At 48.2% G+C, this 18,887-nt stretch overlaps 1 protein-coding gene across 1 annotated transcript in view; it reads left to right on the forward strand.

The window, feature by feature from the left end:
* The first annotated feature begins 2,095 nt into the window (after positions 1–2,095).
* The window catches only part of LOC126516540 (high-affinity choline transporter 1-like), a 57,854-nt gene continuing 41,062 nt past the window's right edge, over positions 2,096–18,887 (forward strand). The window contains exons 1-3 of the mRNA XM_072289235.1: positions 2,096–2,179; positions 11,351–11,486; positions 12,581–12,688. Of these exons, the coding sequence (XP_072145336.1) occupies positions 2,096–2,179; positions 11,351–11,486; positions 12,581–12,688 (328 nt within the window). The remainder of the gene's footprint in view (positions 2,180–11,350; positions 11,487–12,580; positions 12,689–18,887) is intronic.

Consider the following 18,887-nt stretch of genomic DNA (forward strand, 5'->3'; position numbering starts at 1 on the left):
TGTGAACGCAGTGGCGCCGCCTATGAGCAGCGCCATACTGGCTTGGGTGAAAGCGGTCTTTTGCATGGCAGGTATACGCTCGGCGGCAGGTTCTGGCGCTTGTTTTCGCGGTCGTGCGGTTTGTTTAGTATGGCGCGCATATTCTACGTGGTAAACGGTTCTGTGAGACGTGCTGAAGTGGTTTAAGGCGTCATGGCCGGAATTTCTGCTGGCGTTGAGGTGGACAGAACACGCAGCGTGATGTGTGCGCGCATATTTGAGCCTACAATCAGCCTCGGAGATCAATTGTGTATTTCTGAATGTTCCAATCATTAATGTGACCTTATTGCATTATTATCCTCTATTTATAAGCTGCGGTTTAGGAGCAATTAAACATACGCGACGATCGTAACAGCGTGGGTACCGTTCTGCTACGATAGGAGCTGTGATGTTATACTTTGACAAGCGTTCAAGCTGTTCGCTGCAGGTTACATTGCGTGGCTGCTTGGTTCGATGGATGAGGTTTCCGCCCCTGAATAAAATAGTTTTGGCAAGTAATAGCAGCATACCTTACAGTCTGAATTAAGCTTGTCCAGCAAATGGACTGTTTACGAACTGCGCGAGCGTCCTAAGCAGTGGTAGGTGCTGGATTACATATATATCTTTGTTCTATATACCGCATGGTCCAAGCATACGGCACCAGCGGTTATATATTTATAAACGTTGTGCGGCGTGACTATGCGAGGTCCTATTGCGGCGTTAGCCGGTGTTCTCTTGCTTTTTCGAGAAAGATGATGATAACGGAATTTTTTTTTCGGTTGTGTTCGTTCCGTTCTCTACGACGAACTCACACGTATTACGGAAATTTTGTCCTCAAAAATAGGCATCGCATTCTTTTTATGCGATCCCTCTCATATGTTATAGCTGTATGCAGGCCAAAAAGGCAATGCCGAAGGGCACAGCTTACATATGTATCGTGCTGGTTCACCAACCGCAGTGATCGCTGTGTTGAGCAGCGCCATCGGCCTCATGCAGGAAGGCTAGCGTAGACATATGGTAATTTGAAGACTACTAGACTTGAAATGCGCGAGAACGATGCCGGTGCATCACAAATATTTGATAGCGCCTGCCGCTTAGATGTTTCGTGGTTGCCTTGGGTTGGCCGTGCACGAGCATGCGCTCTTATGCTTTATGTTTTACTCCCTACGCCAAGCGATCAGATAGTGAGCAGATTTACCATTTCATGCTGCTAATACAGAGACACCGGTTTTCTTTGTTGAATTAAAACCTATATAAGCAAAATAGTTCACAACACACACACACATCGCGACTGATAAAGCGCTTCACATTTTTGCGCCCCCAAGAGGTATTTTCGCTCACTGTAGTTACCGATACACCGAAAGGCAAGGCTTCCCTGACGACCTTATATGAACAGACATGGCGTAAATTTTACAAAGTACCCTCTAAAACATCTCGAAATGGTTCCGCAGCACGCGACAGCAATACTTTCAAGCAGCGCCGCGCTGGATCGCCCAAGCCAGAGAGGAGGAAAGGCTCTCCGCGCGCCCTATCCTCCTCGCCCGATGAAAAGGTCTATACTGTGGCGAAGAAAGCATATGTCGCCTTGATTAAGACAAGCCCACTTGTGGAAACGTTGGCTCCTGCTTTCACCTTGTTCTCGTTTTGCTCATCGTCTTGTTTTTTACCTGTAACATGCAACGTAGCTGTGCAATGGGGCTAAAGCACCAGCCGGTAGCCATCTCGATGTGCACTTAAGACAGCGGCGCCTCGCTGCACCCTGGATTCTCTCTCATCCTGGCTTCGTGCGCGATGCATCTATGATGTGTCACTCGAACGCTTCCGTTGGCCTCCGTTTGCTTCGGTCAACGCGTAACAAAAGCCTTTCTCGCGGTGGTTGATTTTCCGAATGCTAGTGTTTCGCAAACTGCAATTAAATTTCTAAGGTAATCTTCATTCATTTTCGCGGCGTCCGACGCTGCGCACGAGTAGCGCTAGTGACGGGACAACAAGCGCGCCCGCATTCGAAAACGAAGACGACGGGTGGCGCGCGAGCGAAGCGCGTGTCAGCGCCCACAAATCGCCTGGATCGACGGCCATGGCGGTGAGCATCCTGGGCGCGCTCATCATCATCCTGTACTACATCGCCGTCGTCTCCGTGGGCGTGTGGGCGGGCCGCAAGGTGCACGGAGAGCAGTTGCCGTCCTACACCAGCGGGTGCGTATACTGCTGGGACGCCGCGGCGTCAACCGCGCTGCCGCTGCACGGCGCCGCACGGGGTCGCTTGCGGCTATAGCGAGACGCCGCGTCGCCGCTGCAATAGACCACCGGAGCGTTTTTTAAATTATTATTATAAGAACAGGCCTGGTGCGATATATAGAGAACTTATTATCGACAACTGAAAGGATTGCTTTTGACGTGTAAGGTCTTTCAGTTCAGGGGTGGCTTTTGCTAAAACTGCATGTAACGAAAACATGTAGTAGTATTAGGCTGTTTTACAATAGAGACACCCAAAAGTAGCCCCCCCCCCCCCCCCTCCTAACGATTATATAACGCCTCACCACTGCGCCTGCGCCAAATCCCAGCGGTATGTTTCGCACGCCTCTAAATTTCCAAAAAAATAGCGTGGGTGGCCCACACATGCTTTACGTCGTCTCAACGTCGCCGCGAACATTTCTAAAAGCGTCAACGCCTCCTCATTGAAAATAATAAACTCGCACGCATACTTTTCATCCTGTAAAAGATTACAGATTGTATTATTTCATTTTTTTTTTCATCTTGCATTACGTTTTCATTTTTGTTCCGCGTGCAGAAAGGGCGCTGCAATCGCCTGACGCTAAGGCAAGCCGGGAACACTATTCTAAAGCCCCTTCCCGGCGGAGCTGACCACAAACGCAAAGTGGTCTCTTGTTGGGGCGCCCCAATATCTAGACCTCTGTTGTAAACCTCCCGATTGTCGCTTATTCTCTTTGCGCCCGTACTAGCAGCGCACCTTACTTCGGTATGGTTGTGTAGAAGTGAATCATGCGTTTGTGGCGTGCCCAGATAACGCCGTTGTCGCGCCGCGCGTGGCGCCAGTCGGAGTTACATTTATTCTCTCGCTCGGCGTTCGGAAAGGCGTAGCTCGGCAGCATACGGCTGTCGATCTGAGCGGGAGTGGTCGCACTTGAGAGCCTTCACTCAGCCATATAGTAGGTGTGATCCATCAAACTCAAGCCTCAGCTCATCGGGAGTTATGTAGCTCACGAGTATGCAACTTCTTGCTGAAATTTCACGATTGCTCGGCTATGACGCGCCCCCGCGTTCGGCGCGTACGGTCTAGAAATGGAGCGGGGAGATACGGGCAGCAAGACAGAGTGAAGGTGGTTCGCACCCACCACATTTGACCATGGCGGGCCCACTACGAAGAGGGAGTGAGCGCGATTACGAGATTTAACTTTAGGACCCCAGGTAGATCTATCATAGGTTAGGCCCGTAAGCGTTGTAATGCGTGGATAAGTGGCTATGTGTGCGTTTGATTACGTAATTTCTGTAGCTTAGTACCCTCCAACCTTAGAAGCACGCACATGATATTTCACGTCCTGCGCAATATAATATGTGCAATATTATGCGCATGATATTGCACAGGACGGATAATACTGCTCATAATATTGCGCAATATTATGCGCAAAATACTACGACTTACTATGCGATATTATCAGTAGTAAGTCATGTATTTACGCAGCATCAGTTGGGATAAACATGCGCAGGGGCATGCGGTGCAATCTACTATCCTGATAAGTACACAGAATTTATTGTGGTTGGCGCGCCTCGTTCGTAAAGTATTCAGACAACATTATTTTGTCCTATTTTGTTAGCTCCTTTTCAGATGTTTCTGCCAGAGTTCCGCCTAAATTATTTCACCTTGCTGCTGGTCTATAGGTAAACTGAAGAGCGTGGTCTCAGGCTATCATAGCCGCTAGAGGAGCTAACACTGTTTAGGCTCTCATATTATTCTGTGTGGCAATGTCGGCCAGAGTGGCCGCGATGTAATATTTCCGACTGTGAATGGGTAGATTCACAGTGGACTGCTGCGCGGCTTTATTATTATTATTATTATTACTAATATTATTATTAATAATAATATTATTATCATTCGCTTTATTCTTTTATAAACGTCTCGGATAACACTTGGGGAATGCTTCAGTGAACACCCGAAAGACAAGGATAGTAATTGCATAAAAGTGTAAAACTAAAACGTACTATGCATTTCGGCAGAACATTCATTAGGGGGAAAGGGTGCGACTCCAAAAATTACCCATTCATGTGTGTGATTTTCATGTGGGAGATACACTCTAAGAAAAGTTTGCACCCTTTGGGGTGTATATTTGTCACACCACGTTAATCGTCATCTGTCTTGCCCGCTTTTCCTTTCTTGAAAACGCTGCGCTCGTTACTTTCCTGTCGAGAACGCTCTGTCACACTGATAACGCGCATGCCGTTCGTGACTTGGAAGTACCGGGCTGGCCGCATTAAAGAAAGGAAATGCGGGCATGACAGATGACCACTGAAATTGCAAGTAATGGGTCCGCTGTTATTCTTGGTTTTTATCAATGACATTACAAATAACATTGATTGTAAAATTAAACTCTTTGCAGATGACTGCATAACGTACAGAGAAATACGTAATCACGAGGATAAAGTTCTGCTCAATAATGCACTAAAAAAAATAACCTAATGGTGTGATAACTGGCAAATGACTATTAATACAAACAAAACAGTGTGCGTGACTGTAACGAGAAAAAAAGCACCCATCGCTTTTCCACTACACACTTAACGGCAGCATCGTAACTAGAGTTCAACAGCATAAGTATCTTGGTTTAACAATAACGTCCGACCTTAACTGGACATCACATATTAACAACATGACTTCTTGTGCATTGCGAAAACTCTTTTTTCTCAAAAAGTGCCTGCGGTTGGCACCAACTAATGTCAAACTTTCAACTTGCATTACATTTGTGAGATCTGTCCTTGAGTATGCTAATGTCGTATGGTTCCCGTTCACCAAAACAAACATATCTAAACTGGAAAGCATCCAGAGAAAGGCAATTAAGTTTATCCACCGAAAATACCGGCGCAGTGATTCCCCCACTCTTCTTCTGACACAGTCAGGGCTTTGCAACTTTGGCTATTTGAGAAAAACGAGCTCGTCTAAAATTTCTGCATCAAATACTACGCAGACGACTAAAAATAAATGCCTCTGCATACGTTACCTGTTCAAAATCCCGCGTACTTCGTCCTAATCATCTATATACACTAAACGAGTTCCTTTGTAATAACGATACTTTTGAGTCTTCCTTTTTCCCCCGTGTTGTTCGCGAGTGGAATAACCTAGATGCATCTATAGCTTACACAGTGTCGCAGTCTGATTTTGTTAAGTTATTGGAAGATGAAATAAGTAGTTAGGGAAAAAAATAGTTCTTATGCACACATAATTGTCAGAACTTCCATTTTCTGAACTATAGCTAAACATTTACCTCCTTTGTTTCTTCCTTTGTTTTTTATAACATTGTAATTATCTTCAAGTGCATGTAACCTCATTTATGTGAGTTGCTCTAGTTATTAATAAGATTATTGTTCTCAAATTGTGCATTGAACCTGTTTGATGTATTTCCATTTACATGTTTTGATGTTCTTACCGTTCGGTATATAGAACAAGCATTGTATATATAATATATGCCCACCTGCTACGGTCTCAATATGAGACTGGCAGTATTGTAAATAAATAAATATTAATGTTGTGTGGCAAATATACACTCCAAAGGGTGCAACTGTTTTTAGGGTGTATTCGTACAATCTTAGACAAATGTACACCTTTTGGGGCATATATGTGCCACACAACGATAATCGACATCTGCCTTGCTTGTGTTCCCTTTCTTGAAAACGCCGCGCTCGCTACTTTCCTGTCGGGAATGCTGTGTCATGATGATAACGCGCATGCCGTTCGTGACTTGGAATTATCGGGCTTGGAGCGGTAAAGAAAGAAAACGCGGACAAGACAGATATGACAATTATTGTGGTGTGGCAAGATACGACCCAAAGGGTGTAATTTGTTTAAGAGTGTACGGGGAAATCGCTCAAACACTCTTTTCTATGCACTCTTAAAAAAGTTTGCATCCTTTGTGACTTATCTTGTCCCACAATGATAATCGTCATCTGCGTTGCTTGCGTTCCCTTTATTTAACGCTGCGAGCCCAGCACTTCCAGATCACGAATGGCATGCGCGTTATCAGCGTGACATCGCACTGTCGACAGGAAAGTAGCGAATGCAGCGTTTTCAAGAAAGTAGACGGAAGCAAGGCAAATGACGATTATCGCTGTGGGCCAAGATAAGACCCAAGGGGTGTAAACGTTTTCCAGAGTGTAGATGTAAGCCGATGAGTTATATACGCAAGAAAACACCCTTAAGGAGTGCAATTTTCCTTACTGCATAGGAAGATATATCACCCTAATTTGCCAGCCGGAAGGTGCTCCATAATGGGTGACGTCGCCACTAGCGGCGCTATGTAAACGGCTAGCGCGTCACATCAAGGGAAAGAAAATATGGAGGACGCTTCAGCTTTGCGTTTAAGAGTGGAACGCGGTAGCATTCAGCGATCCCCCGACTGCTTCTCACGCTTCCCGGCAACTGCAGCCTATGTAACCGTAGTGTTTGCCGGGAAACTCTGGCCGCGAACGCTATGCACGAAGGCGGGCTTTCTGGTAGAAACGCGGCCTCTTGCGTTGCCCGCGGTGCAATAAAGCCCCTTAAACTTCGTAAGGTAGTGACTCTCCTCCTCCGCCTTCACTCCTCCTCGTTTCTCCTCTCTTTCGCGCTCCCTCCTCGACCATGGCACCGCCTACACTGCTCTAGCGTAGCAACAGCGCCAACATGCGCTCCTCGCCACTCCGTAGACGCTTCTCGAGCAAACATGGCGCTGATGCACGGCGCGAGGGCCCACGTGATGCTATTAGGCCAATAGGGACGCGGCGTCGGCCTCGGCCAGATCGCGCGAGGAGGAGGCGGCATTCTTCAAAGCGTGACAGTATTTTACGAAGTTTAAGGGACTTTACGGTGCAACGGAGGTGAGCACCATCTGGAAGTGTTTCAAGGAAGCGCGCGCGCCGCTCCGTGGCCTCCGAGATATTCACGCGTCGGCACGCGCAAATGGCGCACGCCGTGGCCGGTCTATGGATGGTAGAAACGCTGAAAAAAGGGTTTATTTGAGTTTTCGCGTAAGAGAATTAGATTTTATCGTTTCGTCAAATTACAATCCGACGCTCTCTATATATTGTGTGTAAGTCCTACTTTACAATTTTTCTATTTATTTTAGCTCGAGGAATTGAATTAGTTCAATAGCTTCCTTGCGCCACATGGAGGGCCTGGGTATGGCTGGTCCGAAAATATTTTTGCCGAAACAACGTCCGATGCTGGACGCGGGGTGCCGGATGTTCTGTGACACGGGGTCCTTAACGCTATTAGAACGAAAGCGGGATACTTTACGTTGGCTCCCCTCTACTCAAAGGCAGATAGGCGTGCTCACTAAGTACAGGCGCCAGCTCGATTCGGACGCAGTCGCTACATGGGGGATGGGCTGCATATAAACGCTGGTGCAATGAATTAGGGTGATGCGGAACGAAATACGATGCGATATCTTCGAACTCGTGCCTACAGAGCTTGTAATCAGGGTCCTTCGTTTTCCGCTTAAACTGGGTAATTCCCAATTTTTTGACCCCGTACAACATTGATTCAAATCTGTTTAAACCGGATTTCTACCCGAAGTTTGAGCTTTCGTAAAGGATGGTAATAAATGCAGGTGTCACAAAACTTAGGAACGCCACTCTCTCTTTGTGAGCAAGTGTTCATGATATATCGCGCTACTAATATTATTAATATATGAATATATTATATGCCTTGTTTTCGCCTAACACTTAAGCGAAAACCGGCATATGTAAAAATGTAATATGTCCAGTGCCTATACACGCATAATGTGAATGAAAGGTTGTTGCTTTTTTTTTTTTTTTTTAGTAGCCGCGTTTACATGCATGCGACAATGGCGCATTGCATCGTACTTCCCGCACGCCGCATACACCTACAGGGTGTGCGGCGCATTACCACCATTGCATTACCACCATACAGGGTGGTAATGCACTGAAAGCGAATTAACGCAGTGCCGACGTTGCTCTACAGTGCGAAAATAGCTGTGATGTTGGGACCCTTACTTCACCGTAACTACTTTGAAGTAAGGGTGGCTGGTTCGTCTAGTTGGTGTTCCAATAATTTTCTTTCAGCAGACAAGGCATAAAGGCTGGACAGGTCTGTGATGGACACACAAATGTTTCCAGCTCATATGATAATTTACATCAACAATTACAAAGCCTTGTAGTATAATAAAAGCCACTGTACCTCCAGTGAACGTTAAAAATGTTACCTGCAGATACATTGCGCGACTACCTCATTCGCTAGTCGAGGTTTCCGTGCACGAATGAAATGGTTTTTGTTAGCAGTAACGGCATACCGTACGGTGTGAATCACCTCTGCCGAGCAACCGGCTGCGGAATGCGCAAGCGTCCGAAGCAGTGGAGCATGTGCTGGGTTATAGACATGTTTGTTCTATATAGTGGACGGTCCAAGCATGCGGCATTATCATGCGATGCCTGGCAAGGTCATGCAAGGTCATTCAAAGTCATGCAAGGTCTCTCTGTGTGTGTGCCGTACGTGTGCGCGTGTGTGTTGCCTGACCATGAAAGGTCTTATTGTGGCGTTATCCAGCGTGTTTTTATTTATTTTTTTCCGCGAGAAGAGAGAACGAAAACTGACATTTTTTTTTCTCTTCGGTCGTGTTCGCCCGTCCTCTGTGATGCACTCACCCATTTTACGGAAATTGCGACTTCATGAACAACCGACGGATTTTTTTTTTATGCCACGGCCCCCTTCGGATATTACTGGTTTACAGGGCAGAAAGCCAATGCGAAAGCGCAAAGTTTATATGTATCATCCTGGTTTGCCAACCGCAGTGATCGCTGTGTTGAGCAATGCCATCGGCCTCGCACAGGATGTTAACATAGACATAGCGTAGTCATTTCAAGTCTACTATAGACTTGAAATTCGTGAGAACGATGCCGGTGGCTGACGCAAATATTATGTAACGATTGGCGCTTAGAGGTTTCGGGGATGCATGACTTTGGCCGTGCACGAGCACTCTTATGTTTTAGTTCCCATACTTACTGGTCAGATGGTCAGAAGATGTTCCAATTCACGCTGGAAATTCACATACGCCGCAGCGCTTCATAGAGTAAAAACCGATACGCCCAAAATATTTAACAACACACACACACACACCACGGCTGATAATGCGCGTCACACGTTTGCACGGCCAAGATAAATTTCTGTAAACTGCTTCGACCGCTGCTTCGACGATCTCGTGTGAACTGACAACCCGCCGCGATGGCTTTGCAGCTACGGTGTTGCGCTGCTAAGTACGAGGTCACGGGATCGAATCCCAGTCGCTGCCGCCGCATTTCGATGGGGGCGAAATGCAAAAACTCGCTCGTTCCGTGCATTAGGGGCACGTTGAACATCCGCTGGTGGTCAAAATTAATCCGGAGTCCCCCATTGCGGGGTGTGTCTCTTGATCATATCGTTGTTTTAGCGCGCCAAACCGCAGAATACAATTCAACTGACATCACGTAAATTTCGCGCAGACCGCGTTAAAATATATTCAAATCGTTCCGCAGCACGCGACGGCACTGCAACGCATTCAAGCAGCGCCGCGCTGGCTCGCACTATCGAGAAAGGAGGAAAGGCTCGGCGCTTGCAATTTTACCCTCGTCCGATGAAAAGGCATGTAGTCTGGACAGCTTAGCGACCCACATAAATTGCTGTTGTTGACTGTGCACGCATGCCCTTAGCAAGCATGTTACCAACGCGTAGCAGCCTTGTTCTACAGTCCGTGAGATGACACCAAAATGAGGATAGACTGCTGGAACAAAGGTGGATCAATTTAGGTTAAAGTATACTCGTCAGCCGCACCCGTCGGCGCGAACTAGGTTAGTCGCGAGAGACGAAACTGAACGGAGACTGAACGCGCCTTTGAACAACGACCTCCGATCGCGCCCCAGGTTTCCTTTCTTAAAAAACTTGTTACGCGTACGTGTGTTTCTCCAGAAACTCATTTCGCGTGTTTAAATGCTTCGTTACAAAGCTTAACGCAGATAACAATAATATTGTGACAGCTCACATCACTACGGAGGTTTTTATATTGACCCCCAATGCTTCCCTAGTGGACTTGCGCGTAGTAGTCTAGCAGAGAGTGCCCCTCGGCGCCTTCCTTGTACGAGTAGAAGCTAAAGCTGAGAACACTGCCACCACAATTATTGTCGTCGCTGCTTACGCGAGCAGCATTGACGCGTAGAGCTAAATACACTTCGAAGCCTCGCAGCAGGTCAGTGGAAAGTAGTAGTGTAACACGAGCTCGCTGCACGCTTCGTAACCCAGCCATCGGGAAAGCTATGAGCAATGTTCGAAGGTGTCAAGACCGTCCTTGAAATTTAATCCAGAACGTGGGTGGAGCGCTGCTCTAACCGCTGTCGAAGCGTGAAAAGTATCGAAATAGAACTGTTTCGTCATCCCGGCACACGCATGTTATTTTTGCTTCCAAGGGATTTATGTGACAATGTCGCTTTGAAAACTCTACTCCTGTCGCATAAGAGTGTTTAATACAGATACATTTCTAGTCTTCGTACTGCTAATATATAGACGGCTGCATTGGTTTCGCGTTAGTTTTGCTTTTGCGCAATGACTCAACGCGAGCTCCTGGGACACCCACCATGCAGCCAATGCGGCGCCTCCCCGCCGATCCGCGGTTAAGGCGCAGGTTGCAAACATTGAGAAGTTTCTCTGAATTAAAAATATACCTTAGTTGCACGTGCATTGCGTGCATGTTAAAACACACGTGCACCCTCAAGGATCAGTAGCTGCCAAGGACCAAGCGATACGACAAAGGGTGCATTCTGTCGTCATCGTCTGAGATCTGCTTCAGTGGGTTCGGACCTATGTGCTATGCGAAACGCTGACCCCCGTAAGGCTCGCACAGTGTGAATCACACTCATGTGAACCGGCCGATTTTGTCAGAATTTCTTGCAAAAAAAAACAGTGTACTCACTGACGCCGCCATTAGACCACGCAGGGTGATGCCACGGGCTCGGTGCATGCGCTATAGAACAAACAGATGTGAAACCCAGGCAGGTTCCTCGGACGGTCACGCGGCCTGCGGCCGGCCACTCCGTACGCTCCGTAGACAACTGTGCTTCAGACTGTTCGGTAACTGCGCAGTCACCAAGCACAGCCCCTTCTCTATCCCACAGGAAAGCCAGAGAGAGCATCAAGCCTAGCGACAACGATTACCTGGTGCGCCTGTTTCTCGCCAATCGCAGCGTGCCCCTGGTGCTGGGCGTCGTCTCCATGACAGGTGCGCCCCTCCTCCTTGACTGCGTGGTGTCACTCGATCGACAGCGCCCATTTTTGAATGAACTTCAGAGTACAGCGGTCGTCCTGTGACTTTCTCTGTCGATGTGCCTCCACGGTTCTTGCAAGCACTCTCTCCGACGCGTCCAGATTAACCGCCGCGACGGTACCGCCGACCACCACAGGATAGGCGCGCGGATCGGACTTAACTGCTGCTCGATCCGCCAAGTCCGGTCGGTATAAAGCACAACTTCTCGCTTGGCCACATTCGCCCATATGGTCTCCTTTCAGGCAGAAAGGCGGGGTCATGGGTGGCTTTGGCTCTGAAAAATTTTACTAACGCAGTTAAAAGAAAGAAACGTGGGATACAAGGCAACTTTCTGTACTTAATCGACTTTGATTCAGCTGGAAGTTACGAAGGTGTGAACACGACACGTAAGGAAGATGAGGGTTCAAAGAAAAGAAAAAAAAACACACACACAATGTAATCGCACCGCAAGACCTCTGAAACTTTCGTGGAGATATTATGCATAGGTTTTTGTAAGAGTGCACGCACCAAGTACTCACGCATTTGTCGCGTTCGGTAACCACTCATGCGGCTTACTTGCTCGTGAACTGGCTCAGGTGCAGTGCACACGCCCTTTGCGAAACTCTTATCAGGTCACAATTCATTTGACGAGGCGACATTTCGCAAAGTCGTATATATATATGGCAAGCCACCTCTAATGGTAATTATGTCGACTTCAGTAGCTGGGCTTAAAAAGTGCATGCATCCGCGTTCACCTCCTTTCGTTGCAATGTCCACTAAGAGCGGTTTCGCGGCCGGTCGTAACTTTCGCGTTTCTTTAATTAAAAGGGGGATGGACGAGATACGGTTTCTTTAGACTACTACTACTGCTACTAATACTAATAAGGATGATGATGATGATGATGATGATGATGATGATGATGTACAGAAGGACAAACATACCGAATGAAGTCAACATCATGACTTTTGAATATGTGCCATGGACCCCCGTTCAGAATTTACCGTTAACGTATTTCCATGTAAACCGTTCACGCTAAGAAAGCTAGCTGCTCTTTTTACCTGTCGTGTAGGGACCTGGGTCGGAGGCGCTTTCCTCAACACGACGGCGGAAGCTGTCTTCACAAACGGCATCGTATGGTGCCAGGCTCCTTTCGGCTACGCCCTCAGCCTCATGGTCGGTGAGTTATACAGCCACGGATGCAGTGCTTTCTCTTCGAGTGGTTCGTTAGAAAGTGTTCTCGGCTCATAAGTGGCATGGAGTTCTTCAGCGCTTCGCTCTGGAGCGTTGCCCTTCCGAACGCTGAGGGCACACCCTGCACGTGGGTCCGTATTCCCAGTGCTCCTTTTACGCGAAATCCGTCCGCGATAGGCTGCCAACAACGGCTGTCGTGTGATTGTCAAGTCGGTCGCTATACTGAGTGGCGGATGGATGATCAGTCAGGAAAAGCTCTTACGTAAGAGTAGTGCGAATATGGGCTGAGATATGTGGTCTTCTGGTATACTTAAACTATAGTGTATCCAAGCAGGTGCCCCTAAATTTCTGTCGTAATCGACAGCGTTGGTCGTTGTTAGATAAAGCTGTTCTGCCATCCTTGCGTAATGCCAGCCCCACCGCAGTAATACTGTAGATTTCTTTTTAAGGCTTAGCAGAAAAAATCATACACTGGCTATTGCAAGAAAAAAAAGACATCGATTGACGTTTTGTCCTCCAGTACAGGTGTCTTATTCCGTTTTCTGATATTCTCGTTCTTCACCAGATAATTTTTGGTTGAACACTTGACAATTTTTTTTTTTTTGGGGGGGGGGGGGGGCGGTAAGCTTCACGGGGCGCTAGAACATCTAGATGACTGGGCACGGCCAAGAATAAGACACTTGTCCACCTGACAGAGTATTCGCAGTGGCAGTCCACGAGGCCATAAATATTGCAACTTTCTCTCTCTAGCAATGGCAATATATAGCTGGAACTCGTCTGCTATTTATATCTTACAGACACGGCGCAATGCAACGCACACACGCACACACGTAAGTACATACATACATACATACATACATACAAACATACATACATACATACATACATACATACATACATACATACATACATACATACATACATACATACATACATACATACATACATACATACATACATACATACATACATACGTACATACATACATACATACATACATACATACATACATACATACATACATACATCGTTTATTCGGGTTCGTTTGAACATGGCTGGGATATGCGAGAAAAGGAGACAAGCGCTGCTCAAGGCCAACATTCAGGGTTGTAGATTTGACAGTCAACGACTAAGTAACACAGAAATATAAGAAACATTTGACTATAATACGGCACTGTTTAATTCAAATAATAAAACTAGGTGAGATATATAGCACAAATACCATTCCATGACATGCTTTGTCAAGAATTAAGCGGAGCATACCAACGGACTATAAACTATATATGAAGTGGGGGACACATAAAAAAAGTGGACTGTTCCTATATGAAAACATCACTTTCATTTAGGACAAAAAATCACCTAATTAACTTCAAAATAATCTCCTACGGAGTCAGCACACGTCTACAACCTCTTCAACCCTCTACTCGAAGCAACTCTTGAGCTTCTCCAGCCCCCACGAAGTCGTCTTCACCGCAGGCATTAGGGTAAATTTCCTTACCTCAATAGATTTTTTTTTTTCTAAAATAAATATCACAAGAAGCTGGGTCCGATGAACAGGGTGCGTGGGGAACGCCAGCCCATCCCTGCGATGCTCACTACCGCGTCATAGACAAATGCAGCGTGAGCAACGCAACTGTCGCGATGGCGAAACCAATGACACTAGTGCCACAATATTGCGTGTTTCCATCGCTCACATTTTCTTAAACGCTCTAATACCTTGGAATAAGACAGCTGATAGACAATCTGTCCACAACGAGAAAATTCCTGTTGCAGATTTCCACAAACGCGGAAGAAAAGAAAAATAAACTACGATGACTATTGTCTTCACACCGAGCGCCTTTCTCTTTCTTTCTTTTCGGCCTTGGTGCAGGTGACTTGAAACGGTTCGAAACTTGCTCGATTTCTCGTTCATACCGTAGCACAGTTTTCGTCACTCATCATGATCTTTGAAAGGTGGTGTGGGTCACTATGTGATTTTTAAACCATGGTAGAAACTGAAACGAGTGTTCTTTGTTTTATTGTTGAGTTCTTCTGCGTCAGCAGGCGGGCAATAAACATTGCTGCAACGCCTCTCATGCCTAATTACGCACTCAAAATTCACTCACAAGAGCTACAATTTATGGCAGTGAGTGAGTGAGAAAACTTTATTTCGAATCAGAACGATTCGCGGCCGGCGATTTAGTGGGCTGGGGCACCCGCCGAGGTTACGGCCAAGAGTTCTTGCCTCTCGGCGGCTTTCTTGGCCCGCTGGACTGCCCGGAGTTGGCCTTCCAGGTTCGAGCAGAGCAGCGCGGCCCTGCCATCGCGCGCGGAGGCTGTCGATGGAGGCTTCGCTCGCTTTGTCCTGTATTAGTCCCTGGCATTCCCATAGCATGTGTTCTAGTGTGGCTCTGGTGCCACACACTTTGCATCTATCTGTTGTGTATATGTCTGGACAAATAGCGTGCATTAGTATCGGGCTCTTGTATGATTTGGTTTGTAGTTGTCGCCACCGGACAGCTCGCAATCTGGTGAGTTGTGGATGGGGTGGTGCATAAGTGCATCTTTGCATCCTGTAATGGTTGGTGATGTCGTTAAACCTGGTCATTCTATCTTCCCATTCCCATACTTCGGAGGGTCCTGTCGAGGGGTCTACGTTCGTCGCAGCTCGGAAAGTCAGTCCTCGAGCTACGTTGTGTGCCGCCGTGTGAGGGTTGTCCTCTCCCGTTGAGTCGGCGGTGTGGGCTGGTATTCATAGGATTTGGACGCATCTATCTTCCCTTGTTGGTTTGTCTTTTCTGAGTATGTTTAGCACCTCAGCTCAGATCCGGCCATTCGCGAAGTTGCGTGCTGCCGTCTCGGAATCGCTGATTATATAGTATGCGTTGGTTTTTGCTATGGCCAACGCTATAGCCGCTCCCTCCGCCGTTTCGATGCGTGTCGTGCTTATAGTCAAGCTTCTGCAGCATTGTCTGTTGTGGTTAAGTACTGCTGCGACAAAGCTACGTTTGTGTTTGTAACGTGCAGCGTCTACAAAGACCGCGTCCTTGTTCCTTCCGTAGTTCTTTGCCATGGTCTTTGCCCTGGTTTTTCTCCTGCCCTCGTGGTGTACAGAATGCGTATTCTTGGGTAAGGGGGGGTACCGTGAGTTTGGCCCTTATTTCCTTGTTTATATCCCGTTTGTCTCCGTGTTGTGTGTTGTAGCGGATCCCTAATTTATCTAGGATATGTCTGCCCGCCGTCGTCTTGGAGAAGCGTTCGTATTGCACTATACGTTGCGCTTCTATTAGCTCCTCTAGCGTGTTGTGCTGTCTTAGCTCTAGGAGTTTCGCCGTGCTCGTGCTTAGCATGAGTCCAACCGCTTGTTTGTATATCTTCCTAATCAGGCCGTCTAGCTTTATTTCCTGTGGCGCGCCAACTGTTGTACATGCAGCCACATACATGATCTGACTTATGACGAACGCCTGGGTGACGTTGCTCATGACGCTTGCTTCTTTCATTCCCTGGTGCCTGTTGGTGATTCTCTTGATCAATCGCATCGTCTGAGAAACTTTGGCTTCGATTTTACGACTAGTTTCTCCGTTGGTGCCCTTGGCTTCTATGATCATTCCCAACACCCTTATCTTCTCGACTTTGGGTAACAGTCGAGAAATACCTAGAAGGCACCGGTCTAACATGCTCGGCCGAAAAATCTGAGGTGTTACTGTACAGACCAACGCTAAAGGGGAGACCTCCCAAGAACTGCAACACACAAACCTACAAAGACATACAACTCATGACCCAAGATGGACAATCCAATTTATGCCAGCAGCTCCTGAAATTTTTTTATATGTGTAGCGATTATTCTGGTTAGCTTTTTGTCGAACCATTTTGACGCTTTGCTCTTTACGACACGACCGAAATGAGGATGGTTTTTGAACGCTCATTTCTCCACTTGGAACCACTCAAAACACTCGAAAACTCGTTTGCAGCTGTGTGCCTTTTCGTTGTACCTCTTTTGAAGCATTTGAAGTGTTTCTATGGCTTGGCTTCTTGGTGCGAGAGGGTGGTTTCGGTATCGCTGCAAGCGGACGCGCTGTGTATGGGCTCCTCCTTCGAAGTCCACAGCGACCGGTCATTTTGACTTGAGGCTCTCAACATCGCCACCATCGTATCCGGGAAGGTGAGCCACCCATTTTGAGCCCACCTGGGTGTCACTATCCCGCCCGGGTCGGATTTTTCGGCCTTTTCTCCGTCTCCCTGGTGCACGCCTGTCTTAGGCCTAGCGTCCGTGACCCCCACAGTCCACCCATCCATGGAATACCAAGTAAACGGCACTGACATCGACCCCGCCGAAGCCCTAAACGGGGAATGGGAGACTGTCCTGCGTCTCCACAAACAGTACCACCCGGCGACTGCCCCTCACTCTCCCCAAACGGAACCCAAGGGCGGCGACGGCCGTTCAACCGCCGAGATATCCCGAGCTGCGGCGCCGCCAGCTGCGCAGCGCCCGTTCCGTACTCGACATGCGCCTCTCCCGCAACTCCCGCGGGGAGACTTCAAGATCGTAGCCCGACCACGTGGCGGTTTGGACGTAACCAAGGAGACCCCTCGAACGCTTTTCGCAGCAATCTGTGATGTGACGAAAATCCACCTGCAGGAAGCGCTCCAGAGGGGGCTCGAGCTCGAGCTTATGCCCAAATAACGTCAATCCGCATCGGCACGAGCGCAACTGATGTCGCTGCATACCTCGCTCCGCCCGATGATGCCGTGAGGGGCGTCATTCCCATGGCCCACAGTGGTGAGTCACACGGTGAAATCCTGAAAGGACTTGTTCCCTTCAATCCTCAACTACCAATTATTGACGCTCGGCCCTTCGGGAAAAACCGATCCATTATTATCATTTTCGCCACCGGCCCCCTGCCAAAGGCTGTCCGCTTTTGGGTGGGTATTCACACTTGCTTTCCTCATCGACCAAAAATGGAGGCTTGCTACAACTGCAGCCGCATCGGACACCGCCAGGATGTCTGTGCCGTCCCAACTAGCGGATGTTGCCACAATTGCGGTGACAAGCACATGCCAACGGAACCCCCAACCTGTGCACCCAAGTGCACAGGTTGGGGGTTGGGGACGAGCATCATACTGGGAATATTCAATGGAAGTACCGGTACGCACGCCCGCCACCCGGCACCCAGCCAACCACCGGACGCCAGTCAAGAACCCGGGAGCAGCAGCCAGCCTCGCGAAAGTCATCGCGCAGTGCAAGCACTGCGCGCACCATTTCACGTGACCGTAGCCACAAGCCCCAGCAGGACTTCACCTGGGCCGACCGCGCAAGAAAATCGCCGCCTGCCCCCGCCCAGAAAACTCCGGACCACAACGAAGGGGAGCTCCGGGCCCTGCGGGAGGAGGTAAGACGACTCACAGTCCTCACTCAGAGCTCACTTCCCTCTCCTACTCTTTCTCACTCCCCCCCCCAACTTCACCTCCTACTCTATCACAAACCAACACCGCCCTCTCAATCACCCCCCTCAAAAAAAAAAAAAAACAACGTGTCACTCCCCCACCCCTCACCTCCGAGCCGATCGATGTCGACTCCAAATCGAAAGACCTCTCCGACCAATTTGACAAAAAACTCAAAGAGATTGAGGGTCGCCTCGAAAACAAATTCAATGCTTTCATCACTGACCTTACTACGAAAGTGGAGACGCACTTGGCACGCTGCATGGAATCTATACTTCAGAAAATGGTCAACCTCTTCGAAGCACGCCTCACGCAGCTCCCCCCGCTCTCTACCCCCCTTCTCCCCACAGCACAACTAGCTGCCATGGAACCCCACATCCCAATAGACGCGAGACTAACCCCTCTTATCCATCCCTCTACGTTCCAATATGGCGGGACGGGGCAACAATAACTCCCTTCACATCATAACCTGGAACTGCCGCAGCTTCCGGGGCAAGCGCGCGCCCCTGCAGCTTCTACTTCCTACCCTCTCCCCAACACCCCAAGTCCTTCTCCAAGATACCGCCAATCAGGCCACACTTTCCAGTTACAACTCCACACACTCTGACACTACAAACAGACCCAGGGCGTCCACACTTGTGCACCGCACTCTAACACACAAGACACATTACATCGCATCAGAGACGCCCTGCGTGATCACCGAAATTATCCACCATACACATACACTCCCATCCATCTTTATTGCCAATATCTACCACCCCCCA

The sequence above is a fragment of the Dermacentor andersoni genome, chromosome 1 (genome assembly GCF_023375885.2).
Source record: "Dermacentor andersoni chromosome 1, qqDerAnde1_hic_scaffold, whole genome shotgun sequence".
NCBI classification, from domain to species: domain Eukaryota; kingdom Metazoa; phylum Arthropoda; class Arachnida; order Ixodida; family Ixodidae; genus Dermacentor; species Dermacentor andersoni.